General features: G+C 40.4%; 1 protein-coding gene across 2 annotated transcripts in view; it reads left to right on the forward strand.

Moving 5' to 3' along the window:
* The window catches only part of nlgn2a (neuroligin 2a), a 223,409-nt gene that overhangs the window by 142,285 nt on the left and 66,324 nt on the right, over nt 1-14,800 (forward strand). For both annotated transcript variants that reach the window (XM_088073302.1, XM_042512113.2), the window contains one exon: nt 7,061-7,210. In XM_088073302.1, the coding sequence (XP_087929428.1) occupies nt 7,061-7,210 (150 nt within the window). The remainder of the gene's footprint in view (nt 1-7,060; nt 7,211-14,800) is intronic.

The following is a 14,800-nucleotide window of genomic DNA, read 5'->3' on the forward strand; positions in this document are numbered from 1 at the left end:
TAAACTGGAACACTCAACACAAGTTTAGGCCTAATCGTCTCATTGTCTCCGTTCTGCTTGAAAGGATCAGCAGCCATGCTAAGCTCCTCGGGGTACCAGCCCTCAGCTGCTCTCTGCCATCTTGCTTTGTCTTTGTTGTCGTTGCTTGTTTGTGATTGCGGAGCAGGGCCAAGTTTTTCAACAGCATTGTTCGGTCGTTTTATTTTGTTCACCTTTTCAATTTTGCGTCTGGTTAATTGTTTTTTCTTTTTTGTCTTAAGTATTTTCTATTGTTGTTGAGGTACCGTGATAGAGAAAGAATTACAGCCTGACTGTCAGCCTGTCAGTATTTCTTGTCAGAAGTAATTTATATCTTTATTTGTGCAGAGTATATTATAGCAGTGGTGAGAGAAGTATTTTGAACCTCAAGCGTAATACTGAAATGGAAAGCACTCATGAAAGGCTTTTAATGTGGAGTAGCAGCAGAGGTGGTCAGTTGAAATAATTTAAGTTACAGCTAGCAGTTTTAATCCATCAGGCAAGTCAAGAGGGCAGTTTGCTCGAAATCAAAAATACATATTTTTCCTCTTACCCGTGGTGCTGTTTATCAGTCTAAAATTGTTTTAGTGTGAGTTGCTTGGTGTTGATATCACCTGTAGAAATGTCTGCCTTCTCTCTAATACAATGGAACCAGATTGAACCAGGTAATCCACAGACCTTGTGAGCAGTTATATGGAGGAACTATTTTCTTTCTATTGAGCCACACCCAAATATTGTGTCATTGCACAGAAGGAAATGTGCATCTGCTCACCTAGCACCACTAAGCTACCTACATAAACAGCTCAGCCACGGAGGACACCAATAGTTTTTACACTGGTACATCAGTGGCTCAAGCTGAGCTTGCAGTAGATGCATGCTTCCTTCTGCACAGTATTACCACTTAGTAGGTAATAAAATCATGACCCAGTTATTTGAGATAATCCACAGACCTTGTTGGAAAAAGTTTCATGCAGGAACTATTGTCTTTTTACTGAACAACACCTGCCAAGCTTAACACCATGTGGAAGGAAGTGTGCATTAACTCATGATGAGAAACTCATGACAGTGCAAGATGTAAACATTAATGCCTTCTTGTCAGCTAAGCTGTAGTGTTGGTTAGCTCTGAGTGCTATGTGAGCTAGCAGTAGATGCACTCTTCCTTCTGCGTGGTGATACAGTTGGTTGCTGAAATTAGGTAACAAAATCATGACCGAGTTACTCAAGATAATCCACAGATCTTGTTCGGGGCATGTTCATGTGGCAACTATTTTCTTTCCTCTGAACTACACACACCAAGCAAACAACATGTGGGAGGAAGCGTGCATCTATTTATGCACAAGAGGCTCATGACAGCACGAGATGCAAATGAAAATGGCATCTTCCTAGACTGTGCTGTAACGTATTTAGCTCAGTGGCGTTAGTTAAGCTAGAAGTAGATGCATGCTTCCCTCTGCACAGTGAGGATGGAGGGTGTAGTTCAACAGAATGAAAATAGTCCCTACATGAAACTGCTTATAACAAGGTGTGTTGATTATCTTGATAAAACAGGTCATAATATCTGAAAGGAGACATTGCTGTTAAATTACTCAAATGTTGTTGTTTTTGGTGCCTTGAGCATTATAAGCCGAATGCCATCTATTTCCATTATATTGTGGAGAAAGCGGACTTCTCTATGGCCAACATATCCAACACTTACTAACTCACACCAAAGCAATCTATGTTGAGATACAGCACTACAGGTAAGAGGGAAATAAATATCATTTTGATTTAAGGGTTGAACTGTCCCTTTTAATATTCTTAATATTCCTATAAAAAACAGAAATTCTATAAAGTAAAGTCTAAACATCTGAGTCAGTCTTAGCTGTCTTTTGGTGACTTGTTGCTACGCTTCTGCTGCTCTTTTAGTTTGACATGTAAACAGTAATGTAACACCATTTAGCAGTTATTCTTCCATGTCAGTATGAGTAAGCCTCTGTGTTTGCAGCGTCAGCTTATGTCTGTGTGGAAGTATTTACCATCTGCCGATAATCTAGCATAGGATGTCAAGGATTTGTTGAGGCTTTGCATGTATATTCTGGACACTGTCCCAAAATGCACCCATGGTACAGCACACGTTATTCAAGACATCATGTTGTCATTCAGCTCCTGTTTTGTTGTCTGTAGACATGTTGTTACTCATGAAAAGCAAATGATAGAAACATGTGCTTCAGGTTCTCCCAGTAGGGCTGATGATGTGATTAGTTTTTTGAAGCAACTTGCTGAATAGCGTTTGCATATTTTTAAGAGATTAATGATGCAGGTAGCTTTTTATTTTATTTTTTTATAATCTCTGAAAGGAGTTCATCCAACATAGTGATCACATACTGTAAAATCGGATCAGATGATCTGGCATAAAAAATCTAGGAAACAAAATGCCTTAAAAAAAATAAGTAAATATAACTGTTAATCTTAAATTAGGCCTATGTTTACGTCATATAATTGTTAAAATGACTCAAAATTTTGTTAATTTACTTAATTTTGTGAACTTTTTGCAAATTAAAAACGAAAAGTGAAATTAATTTGTTCTTTTTAGGTGTAAGCAATTTAAGGAAACCAAGTTAGTCTTTTTTTTTCCAGTATAGGAAATTGTAAACTGTTTGCCATACATAAATCAAGTAAGCACAACAAAGAATGGTAGGTTTGCAGGGTTTTGTATTTATTTATTTTTTATTTTTATTTTCACAACAGAGCTCCATGGCACAGTTTTATCACAAATACCAATATTCAATCAAGCTTCAGCCAGCTCACATGCTAAATTAAACATAAAACAATGCAAATTATGCATATTCTGTGAGCGTAGCAAACAAAACAATACTGTAGGTATGAACATATTACTGAATTATACTGAATATCTGTATTCTCCATCACATGCAAAATAGTATTTATCATGATCAAATTCAGCCACACCAACTTGATTTAGTTGCTAAAACTTCGAACAGGTTTATTTCATTTGTCTTTTTTAAGTTGCAACGACTTTACAAAAGTAAGTAAATACAACTACATTTAAGCTATAGTGGGATATAAGTAAACATAACTTAAGACTAATAGTTATATTTACTTTTCTTTTCAAGGCAATCGGTGTCCTAGATTTTTTAATTTTTATTTTATTTATTTTTTTAAGACCAATGACTCATTTTACAGTGCATGTGAAGCCTGAGGCTGGGAACCTAACCACCCGCCCATGTGGGCATCGCATGCTAAACTTTTGTTGTGGTGAAACACAACAAAGCCAGAGGGAGAGAGAGAGAGAGAGAGAGAAGGCCTGGGACAGGAAGAGAGAGAGAGAGAGAAAGAGAGGGAAAGCTTGTAGCCCCTGAGGGCCTCAGTCCTATCTGTCACTGTGCCAGAACGATTCGCCCTGTAACTGATCCATGGACACCAAGTCTACAGGTCAACTGTGACAGCCTGCTTGGTGTGTGTGTGTGTGTGTGTGTGTGTGTGTGTGTGTGTGTGTGTGTGTGTGTGTGTGTGTGTGTGTGTAGGTGCGAGTGGGTACATCAGTGCATCTGCATTCTGTCTCCCATGATGCCAGTGGCTGTCAGTCTTCATCTTCTGATGCAGAATACACAGATGTGTGTGTGTGTGTGTGTGTGTGTGTGTGTGTAGGATGTGTGTTTGTGGTCACTAATGAAATGAGATGCAAGTAGAGACACGGCGAAGGGCGTCACAGGGTTAGAGATGCACGAGAGTAATATGTTGCCACAGCAACAGTCAATGAGACTTTGTCCACGTAAGAGTGGCTCATGTAGGGAGAGAGAGGGAGAGAGAGGGAGGAGAGGCGGAAACAAGTGAAAGTGAAGCAGTTGCCATAGCGACTCTCCATTGCAGCTGCCTGTAAATTTCTCTCTCCCCAGTGTGAGAATGTCTGCCTGAATGATGCACCGGCTTTAGCTTTGGCTCTGTATTAAGTATGACTGTGTATGTGTGATACCCCAGTGTATCAGTAGTGTTTTAGGGTGTGTGTCCCTTGAAACATTTGATGCATGTTTCAGCAGGTACTTCACATATATTTATATGTGTGTGTGTGTGTGTGTGTGTGTGTGTGTGCATGCGTGCATGCATGTCTGTGTGAAAGCAGGTTTTACAGGGAGCCAAACACCCTCCATCTCTCTTCCCTTCCAACAGATGCTGTAGTGGTTATTTATGTGGTTGTTCTGCACTACTGCTCTTTCATATCCCCAGGCCTACACACACACATACACACACATATACACACAGAAGCCAACAGGGGCTGTCACTGTGCCACAGTTCTAAGTCTTGTGTGCCATATGCTACCGTAGGCTCCTGGCAGGCAGGAGTATCGCTGCTCTCAGTCAGCTGGGAGACTGGTTCAAAGGCCAACGAGGGCCCGTCAGGGACCAGGCTGCGTGCACACTGCGCTGTAGTAGCAGGCGTATGTTGAAGCATCTGACATTGACTCTGAAATGTTCTACGTGCATTTTGAAAGAGTGGAGATTTTAATGAACAGCAGTTTAGTTGAACTGAACGCCGTCAGCTCCCTCAAAATATTTTACCGGGTATTTGAGAGATTATCCAGTTTATTTTTTTAAGTGAGCAGTTGTTGAAGCAGAAACAACTGCTTCCAGCTGATTCCACAGTGATTTAATCATGTTTGACAAAAAATGCATTAATAAACAAGCAGAATAGCTCCATTATGTCAAGAAAATAACAAGTAATAACAGATGATTCTTGAGTCAAGTTTAAAGGGATGCTTCAGCCCAAAATGAAAAATACATCTTTTTCTCTTACCTGTTAATTCTAACAAATGTAGACTGCAGAGATGTCTGCCTTCTTTCCAATATATTGGAACTGGAAGATATCAGCTTTTGGTGCTCAAAGTGCCAAGAAATACATGTTAGTAACTTAACAGCAATGTCTTTTTCCAGAAATCATGACCTTGTTATGCAAGATAATCCACAGACCTTTTCGTGAGCAGTTTCATGAAGGGACTATTTTGTGTCAACCAAACCAAATGCAACAACTGTATCACTGCACAGAAGGACGCGTACAACTATTGCTAGCTCACCAAGCACCACTGACCTACCTTATGTTACAACTCAGCCATTAATGTTTACATCTTGAGATGTCACAAGCACAAGCCTCTTGTCCATGAGTAGATGCATGCTTCCTTCTGTGTGATGTTACACTTGGTTTAGATCGGAAGAAAAATCGTTCCTACATGAAACTGCTCAAAACAAGGTCTGTGGATTATCTTGTGTATCCTGGTCATGATTTTGTTACAAAACAACACTCGCCCACTGTATCACCGCACAGAAAGAAGTGTACATCTACTCATCAACGAAAGGCTCATGCTTGTGACAGCACAAGATTCAAACCTTAGTGGCAACATCCTTGACCGAACTGTAACATTAGCTTGCTCAGTGGTGCTAGGTGTGCTCGCAGTTGATGCACTTTTCCTTCTGAGCTGTGATATGGTTGGTGGGTGTAGTTTAGTAGAAAGAAAGTAGTTCCTGCATAAAACTGCTCACAACAAGATGTGTGGATTATCTTGAATAACCGAGTCATGATTTCTGAAAAGAGACATTGCTGTTGAGTTTTTCAAATATATTTTTTGGCACTCTGAACACCACAAGGCAAGCGCCATCTAGTTCCATTATATTGGAGAGAAGGCAGACATCTCCATGGCAAATTTCTCCCATACTTGGAACTACATCAAAACAATTTAGACTGAAAAATAGCAATACAGGTAAATGGGAAAATATGTATTCTTGATTCGGGGGTGAACTGTCCCTTTTAGTAAAACCACTAGCACTTATTTGAAGAAAGCTTTGCAGTCAAAGATTAACTCTTTAGATTAAGACACCTGCCAGAGAGAGTCTGTATTTTGCAAGAATCAACCCTGAACCTAAACTTTGACTTTTCCAATGATAGAAATGACATCTTCACATAAAACTTTTCACTTATCTGTCCATTTTTGACCTCAAGGAAGGATCCACTAACAGTTTTTGTGAGTGAAAAATTGATGGCATCCAAGAAAACTGTGTGTTTTTTTAGAGATTCCCCACAGGGTAATTGACCTAGAAATAGGTTGATATAGCTGTCTCCGCAGCTCAGGGCGAGTTGCGATTTGCATTTATGGGAGTTCCAAGTTCCAATGTGCAAAATAAAATGAGGAAATTATGGAAATTTATAGCAGAAATGATATATATTGAGCTAGTGGCCTTTTATTATTATCTGTTGGTTGCACACAGAATGTTCTTCAGACACAGGCTTTTCTCCTTGCAGCCTTGGCTGTAATACAGCTCCCCCTGTCATACTTTTACCTGTAAATTGCACTTACAGCACCGAATAGCTTTCAGTGTGTTTGCTCCATCGTCCCAGAGTGCCTTTTTACACTGTGTTGACTGTGTTTTCTTCGTAGCAGAGAGCTCTTTGGGGTGAAGCTTTGACACCAACACTTTGGGCTCCCACAGCAAAAGAGCAGTTTGTGTTTTGTCCTTGTACATTCTGTTTTAACTAATTACCCGTGTCTGCCCTCGTTTTTGCGCTTCAATTTGGTAAATAACCCCACCCGGGTGGAATCAATTTCACATGCAGTTCCTTGTGCACTGTGCTCAGGATTGCATCAGTGTTGGTCACTGTGGGCCCCGGTGAGGAATAAAGACTGTCAGAGGCACTGATATACAGGTTAGCTCTAATATCGTACACAACCCAGTGATTTTCTTCGAGCATTATTGCTTTAATCACCAGGAAACGTTTGATTAGATTCCTGTAGTGGTGTGTCTTGTTATTGCCTGTTGCTGAAATCACTGCCTGAAATCTAAATTACCTCAAGCTCATTTTTAAGAGCTGATATCCAGCTGCAGGCAACAGTGCACTTCTCAGGCTCTGATATAGGACTGTATTTTCAACCAGCAATCAAGCAATTTGCTGTTTGCTCAGTATATTATGGTCTGAACACAATATGTGATCAAAGAGAATATGAGAGGCGTAAATACAATTATTGACTTTTTTTTCTGCTTTCTCTTCTTTGTGTGTGTAGATATTCGTGACCGCAGGAAGAAGCCGGTGATGCTGTTTATTCACGGAGGCTCCTACATGGAGGGCACCGGAAACATGTTCGACGCCAGCGTCCTGGCCGCCTACGGCAACGTGATTGTGGTGACCATGAACTACCGACTGGGTGTGCTTGGTAAGTGACGAAGTGTGAACAAACTGCCCAGACACACACAATTTGCACATGTTGCCAAGACATTCTTGGGTACCCTTTAAATTCTGAGCAAACTGGCTTGATTTCTTTCAAAAAAAACATGTGAAGAAAGTAATGATAAAATAATCCAAAAATCAGCAAGAAATTAGTTTAAAGTTACAAGAAAATTACCTGAAAATAAGCAAAAAAAAAGTGATAAAAGAATTAATAAAAACAAAAACAAAAGAGGAACCTTGAGAAAGTGCTAAAATATGTATTTTTGTCCATTCACCCGTCAATCCATCTATATGTCCATTCATCCCATTCTTGTGAATGCGATATCTCAAGAAAGTCCTAAAGGAATTTCTTTAAATCTGGCACAAACGTCCACCCTGACTCAGAATTTCACAAATACTGTATGTCTAATAGGATATAATGATGAAGTGATAGCATTTTATACCCAGAAGGTCAAATTCAATTCAATTCAATTTTTCCATGTTTTCAAAAGAAATCCATCCAATTTACTCTGAGGTTTCTATCTGAGGTTAAATTACTTTTCAAAGGCATCTGAATGCACTGCTAAAAATCTGATGTCGATTTATGTGCTTAAGGGTTAATCTGAAGATATGAGGCGTCATAATATCTTCAATCTCCTCATTTTCCTTTTTCGCTCTCTGCCGTCCCACCGAGCACAAAACAGTCATCTGTGCAGGTCGATTTCTCCCAGCAGACTCTTCTTGATTAAGTCAGTGATGGATGACATCAATAGAATTCATCAATCTAATGACAAGCAGTGCAGGCGTCGATCATAAGCGCTCACTTGCTTATAGATTTCCTTTGATTATTCCAGTCCAAACTCTCTGATTATGTAATTGTTTTGCTTTCTTTGAATGCCAAGGTTTTCTGAAAAGGCCCCGAAACCAATTCAACCACCCCTTGTGTGTCAGCAAGATTTTTACACAGAGAAAATAACAATTGAGTTTAAAAGGAGCTTTTAATTTGTATGACACGTATTGCCACTGCATTTTAAGAAGAACTGACTGGCTTTTTGTGTTTGTGGATAAACTCCTAACATCTTTTTATCTGGATTATAATTTGAATTTTGTCTGAAACATTCACAGATAAGATAAATAATTATAGATGCTACTTTTTTGCGCTGTTCTTATAATTAGTTTTACAAGTTTTTGGTGTGAATATTTACTCATAGTCCTCTTATACCTTGTCAAGTAACTGTATGATCATTAAAATGTAATCAAATGAAGGTCACAAAATTATATTAGTATCTGCTCATAACAAGCACTGGGAGTTCTGTTTTTCTGTCTCTTTTAGCAGTCAGGTCAATGGGCAAATATTCCCAACTTAACACTTGAAATAGATTTATGATCTTGCACCACCTTTGACCTTCTCACCATGTGGCTACTCACTCTATTATTTATTTGGCTGCACAGTTATACTTTGCCAGGAACTCTCATAGAAAGGCCTTTATGAGAGAGAATGCAGAGAATGGTAGCAAGCATGCAAATCAGATACAGATCTGGCATTTTTACCGACACAGAAATGCACCACACAATTCTTCATTTTAACTGCACGCCCTCGACTGGCGCCTCCAACCTCTAGACGTCTGTTTCACAGCTGTATAATTCACTCCACAAAGAGCGAGGATTGTAAAAAGGAAAATGCCTCTACAGAGTGTTTTGGTAGAAGGTGGCTGTGATGCACTTTTGAGCTATTGCGTCCAGACACAATGCAGTGAAAAGTGAGGGATTTAGGAAGTCGTTACGGTGGCTTTACAGGCCAAGTGCAGCAAGTATACCGTTACTGTCTGCTCAGGACGCAGTCATACAGCCAAGTATGAGGGGGGGAAGAAAGAGTATCATCTGTCACCTCGCCTCTCCAGCACGAGCTCGTCATCCTTTTCCTGAAAATACACTTGACTTCTCCTCTTTGTTACTCACCGCGCTCTGTCTCGCTCCATTGAGACCAAGTAATTTAGCTCGGAGAGGAGGAACATGCCTCTAAGGAGGCAGGTGCTAACTAAAGGAAACTAAGTGCATTAGATATTTCATTAGCCGAAGAGAGAGTGGGCTGCTGGAAGCTGTTTCAAAATCGGCTGCCTTGCGTTTGATTTGTTTTGCTTCTCTTTTTTTAAGGGAGGTTTCTGTGGTGTTTTTCAAAGCACTTACACAGCTTTTACAACAATGACAGATTTTCATTTGCCTGCAATTACCTCAAGTGTTTAAATCCGAAATGCAATCTAAAATGTGACTATTATCAGAGATCTGTGAAGCTGGCAGGAAACCAGTGTGTGACAGGAGGGTGTTTCTTTGCTTTTATTTTTCAGTGTTTTAATTTCCAGGCAGTTTTCTTAGGGAGCGGTGCTAAGGAGTTAAAGGATAATGGTTCCTGTCTGTACAATAACATTGTTCTCACGATGTTAATTGCAAAGATCTGGGCATGCAGCGACATTTCTGAAATGAAAACCCTTTTTAAACAAGTCCCAGGTTAGCCAGACTTATTTGGAAAAGGAAAAAAAAACAGATTTCTTGTGCAATGATAGAAGTATTTTAGTTTTTTATACCTCTAAACGAAGTGGTTTTAATGTTGTGGATAAACTGGTAGCTTGTTTACAGCCTGTCAGACCACCTGTGTTTTTGCCTGTAGCTATGATGCTGAGTTCCCGTATGAAGGAATTACTGTGAGTGTAGTGTATTCGTGACAAAAACAAGACCCAAGTTAGAATAAACTGGAATTTTCCTGTGATGCAGTCAAAGCAGCTCATCTGCTGATAACTGAATCTGTTTGTCACCATGGATGGATTAATGAATGGGCCTACGGGGCACAGGCCCAGAGACCCAAGTGTCAGGGTCCCCCTGTTCTTCGTAGGCAAAATGTCAAATTAACACATGGCGAGCAAGAAGAGAATTGAAATTACCACAAAAAGACACAACTGTTGCAAATAGATTAAAAATGTCTACAAAGAGACTCAAAATTACCACCTAAAGACATAAAACGATTGCAAACTCAGTCAAGATTAACATGACTACAAAGAAACTCAAAATGGCTAGAAAGAGACATAAAGTGACCTTGACATACAAACATACGCAGAACAATGATGCACAGACTCAAAATGACCTCAGAGAATATCGAAAGACTACAAAGAGGAAATTATCAGAGAAAAACAAAGAATGACTTCTAATGCGAAAAAAGAGACACAAAAAAACTACAAAGAGTTGCAAAAAGCTATAATGGGAAAAAAGTAGATCAAAAACTACAAAAAGGGGGAAAAAAAACACAAAGACAGAGACAATATGATGATAAAGACTTTCAGAAGGACCGCAAATGGATCTAGATTACGATAAAGAGACTGAAAATGTCTGCATAGAGAATCAAAATAATAGACACTAAATTACAATAAAGAGATCCAAACTGACTACAGAGATCCAAAATGACTACAAAGAAACACAAAATTACCATAATGAGACTCAAAATGACTGTGAGGAGACATTTAAATAGAAATAGAAGAAGATCAACTACAAAAAGGGGCAGAACAACCACAGACAAAAAAAAATAAAAACAGAAAAAAAAACACAGAGAGATGCGAATTGACTACAAAGACACTCAAAACAACGACAAGCAATCAAACTGCTAGTGAGGTGGTGGGGCCTTCTGCATGTCTGTGCCCATGGGGCCCATTGTCTGATAATCCGCCCATGTTTGTAACAGTTGCTAATTGCATCAAAACAAGCTTCATAGTAAGACAAAGTCTTAAACTGTAAATGGAGTGGCGTCCTTTTATCCCAGCTTGAGCCTAGTTTGTTAAGTTTTAGATGGACGAAAATAATCCTGATCAGAGGGAGTCCAAGTGAGTGATTACTAACAGAAGTTTGATTTTCAGAGATGATAAACTGAGCCAGAAACAGCTACTCCAAGTGTTTGGGGGTTTTTTTAAACTGAATTTAATTTGACTGTAAGAAAATAGATAATGGTTAAGTTTTAAAATCTCTCAGATCATGGCCATGTCAGTGGATGTGCATGAGGTACAGCTCGGTCCTATTTATCTCCTTTTGTGAATCTATAAATTTCCTTCCAGTATCTTTACATGTCTCTTCACTAGTCTGGTGGCATCTCTTGCATTATCTTCTTTCAGCACCCTATCTGTGACTCTCTCATCACAATCTTTGAGTCAAGGAGAAAGCAAATTGAGAGGGAGACTTTGTCATTTGTATGCAAAGAGAACGCCACAGCTATCTCCCAAATATGAGAGCCATCCAGTGCAATTTGACCATGATTGGGGAGAAATGTGAGTAATCTTTCGCATCATGCATCCTATATGATGGATGACATTTTTGCTTTGACAGAGAGAGGCACACAGAGAAGCCAGTGCAGGAGGTTTAGACATGGGCATATTTTGTGTTTGGAGGTGGTGTGTGTCAGGCACGTGTGGCTGCGTGCATCCATGCATACCAATGTCTGCTCTGTGGATACACTGCGAGGGTTCCTACTGTTTGTGTTCTTGCTTCAGCAATCTGACATGCTGATTTGGATGGGCAATGCAGGAATTATTGATACAGGAGCTTGATGTGGTCATGTGAAATGCAAACTCAATACTGCGTGTCTGGCAGACAGAAGTGGTTATGTTTGCATGAGATTATCTTCAATCTCTCGAGGGTCAGGCCCCTCCTGTACGGAGCGGATGTTAGAGCTGTTTTGTGAGTTATTGTTCTGGTCTTTTGCAGCAAAAGGTTTACTAAGCCCTCCACAAATTACTGTGAGGGTTTTGCATGGCTGTATTTTTAATTTAGCGGGGTATTTAATAACCCTGATCATATAAATGATTACAGCTGAAGTTAATTTGAATGCTCTGCTGCTAATTAAAACTTAAAGCTTTTAAAACAAGTCTTAGCCATCCTGTATCTGGAAAACAGCAGATTGCAAAATAAAGTTTAAATTCTCTGCTACTTGAAATCTGGTTGTTGCAACTTAGAAACATATTTCAGAACTGTAATCACAAACTTTGTTTTTCCACAATAAAGGAGGCTATATATTTCTTAAAATACTTTTTAAACTCGAGAGGGAAACTATATTGCAGAAAGAAATATGAGATTGAGTCCTGAATTAGCTGGCTCGTAATGCACTATGAGTGTATCTACAAAGGGCAGTGATAGGAGTATGTTTGCGTAGCATGTTGGTTGAAGTGGGGTTTGAACTCTGGCCTGTTTGCTTTAGGGGTTGTTGGTCTAACCAGTGAACCACAGGGAAATTGCTCTACACAGCGGTTTGATTGAGTAGAGGTTAAGACCACCACTTGAGGACTGGGTAAGTGGTGCTGGAATTCCAGTTGGAGCGCCTTCTCACTTTGATAACTGAGGTGGCAAAATGAAATGAATGTGATGGGGAAAGAGCCCAAAGCTCAGCAAACAGCAGAGGTACTTTGTATCCTGTGCCTCTGTTTGGCTTTGTTTTAATGCCTCAAAGAAATATCGTTCACATATTTTGGAGTAGGGTTGTATGAGGTGCTTTATCCAAACTCAGTAAATTGTGTACAGTAAATTTCAGACAGCATGCCTCTAGTTTGGAGATGCAGGCAAGAGTACCGCTACAAAAGCTAGGCAGTGTACTGCTGTGGATGGGGTCCAGTAACAAAAGCAATTTAAGCCACCTAAAAAAAAGACTCCAGACTCCATTCACAAATGCTGTAATTTTACCTCTCAAAAAAGGGGAGTTGCTGGTGTACTGCTGACTAAATCAGTTGGCTTGTTTGTGTTATTTTGTGACGTTGGTGAATCCAAACTAACCCTTTAAAAAAATCAAAGAAACACAATAACACAAAAAAACAAATCAATCAAGGCAGCTGTAAACCAGAGGTTCCCATGTTCTGCAACATAATGCATCATTATAGCACCACTTTCTGACAAATTTATCAATGTTTCTCATTTCTGTATAAAATCTAAAATCAACCCAGACTCTAGCTTTAACTAAAGAACCCCAGAATAAAAGCTTTCGACCATGTCTCACCAAACTGTGCAACAATATTCTCCAACAGATTGAAAAAAAATCTGAATTATTCCTTTAAGCATACTTAGGACTCAAAGCTCCTTACAGGTTGTATTTATACTCTGTAGATAAAGTGCGTTTAATATGGATTCTGCTTTGAACTCTGCTAACCTCCTGCTCTATGAGAGTGTAGCTGTATATTAGTATATGCGTCCATGCATTGTCCTTATATGACAGCGTTTGAGGGAAAACAAAAAGAAATCAAGCCCAGAAAAACGGAAATGGTAGTAATAGAGGTTGCGGCAGAGCAATCAACCTTCTGAATCTTTCTTTTTTTTTTCTCATCTGGCTGATTGAGAGACGTGATCTTTTCTCTCTTCGTCTCCACTGACACCCTTATTTAACAGCCGCCTCTGCGGGCCTGCCAGCAAACGCTAACCGCCGTGGAATCCTTCACACAGCGGAACACGCCTCACTCTATCCGTATGTTAATATGGAAATTTACCTGTCTGGCACCCGGGCGGACGAGTTTCTCCGGCAGCAGACATGACTCGAGTGGCAGTAGGCCGGGGGGGGGTAGGAAGAAAAGCAGCAGGCAGTCTCTAGCGACGTCTCTGCAGGGAGTTCAATATGTAATGAAAAGCTTCACTGGGCCACTGAGCACTTGACCTTGCCTTGGCTGCCTTAGCGACAGACATGCTTACAGTACATACGTCACCTCCACCCCAGCGAGCTTTTTATATCCCCCCGCCGCCAATGCGAGAGGGAGATGAAAGTGAGACTATGCATTCATTCAGACATTAACAATGATGATGAGAGCAGAGAGGTGGAACAGAGCAGTACAAAAGCTCAGAGCATTTTTTTGGAACACTTGCATCGACATACTGTATGTGGCTTTATGCGCGCACGCCGTGGCCAAGATACACCGACACAGAGTAGGGTGAGAGATTTTGAGAGATGAGAGAAGTGACAGTGGGAGAGAGATGAGAGAGAGGGCAGAGAGCAGGAGAAGGGGGAGGAGAGAAGATGGGGGGGGGGTGCATTTGCCTGTGATGCTAAAAATAAAACCTGCAGAGCCGCTTTTGAGTGTGCAATAGAGCAGACATTCATCTAGAGCACAATTATATACGCTCTGTACTGCTGTCTGCGCACATGCACGCTGCAGCTCCTGCATTATCGGTGCTTAAACTGAACACACAAACACGCATACTCAAATTGTGTCATAGTTGTGATTTAGTATTCAGGGAGTGTGGGGTGAAAAATGCCTCTTCAATGCTTCAGCAGGGGGTCCTGCTTGTGTGTGTGTGTTTGTGTGTGTGTAGTGTAGTGTGTGTGCGGTCCCACAGTCAGACAGCGGTGTGAAACGTGACCTGACAGGACCAGAGAAGATATTAAGACACACACGGGGTGAACACCTCTCCCCAACACTTGCACACACACTATCCTCAGTCTCCATAGCAACCTCAGGCAGAATTGATGAGCAAAGTCCTCTTGACTCTATGTGCGAGGGAGAGAAAGGGGGACTGTGGTGTCTTAAGTGTGTGCGTGAAAGTGTGTGTGGTATAGATTGTGACTTTGAGAAAGAGGACAGGCTGCTCC

The sequence above is a fragment of the Plectropomus leopardus genome, chromosome 23 (genome assembly GCF_026936395.1).
Source record: "Plectropomus leopardus strain MGB_pleo_1.0 chromosome 23, ASM2693639v1, whole genome shotgun sequence".
NCBI classification, from domain to species: Eukaryota; Metazoa; Chordata; class Actinopteri; order Perciformes; family Serranidae; genus Plectropomus; species Plectropomus leopardus.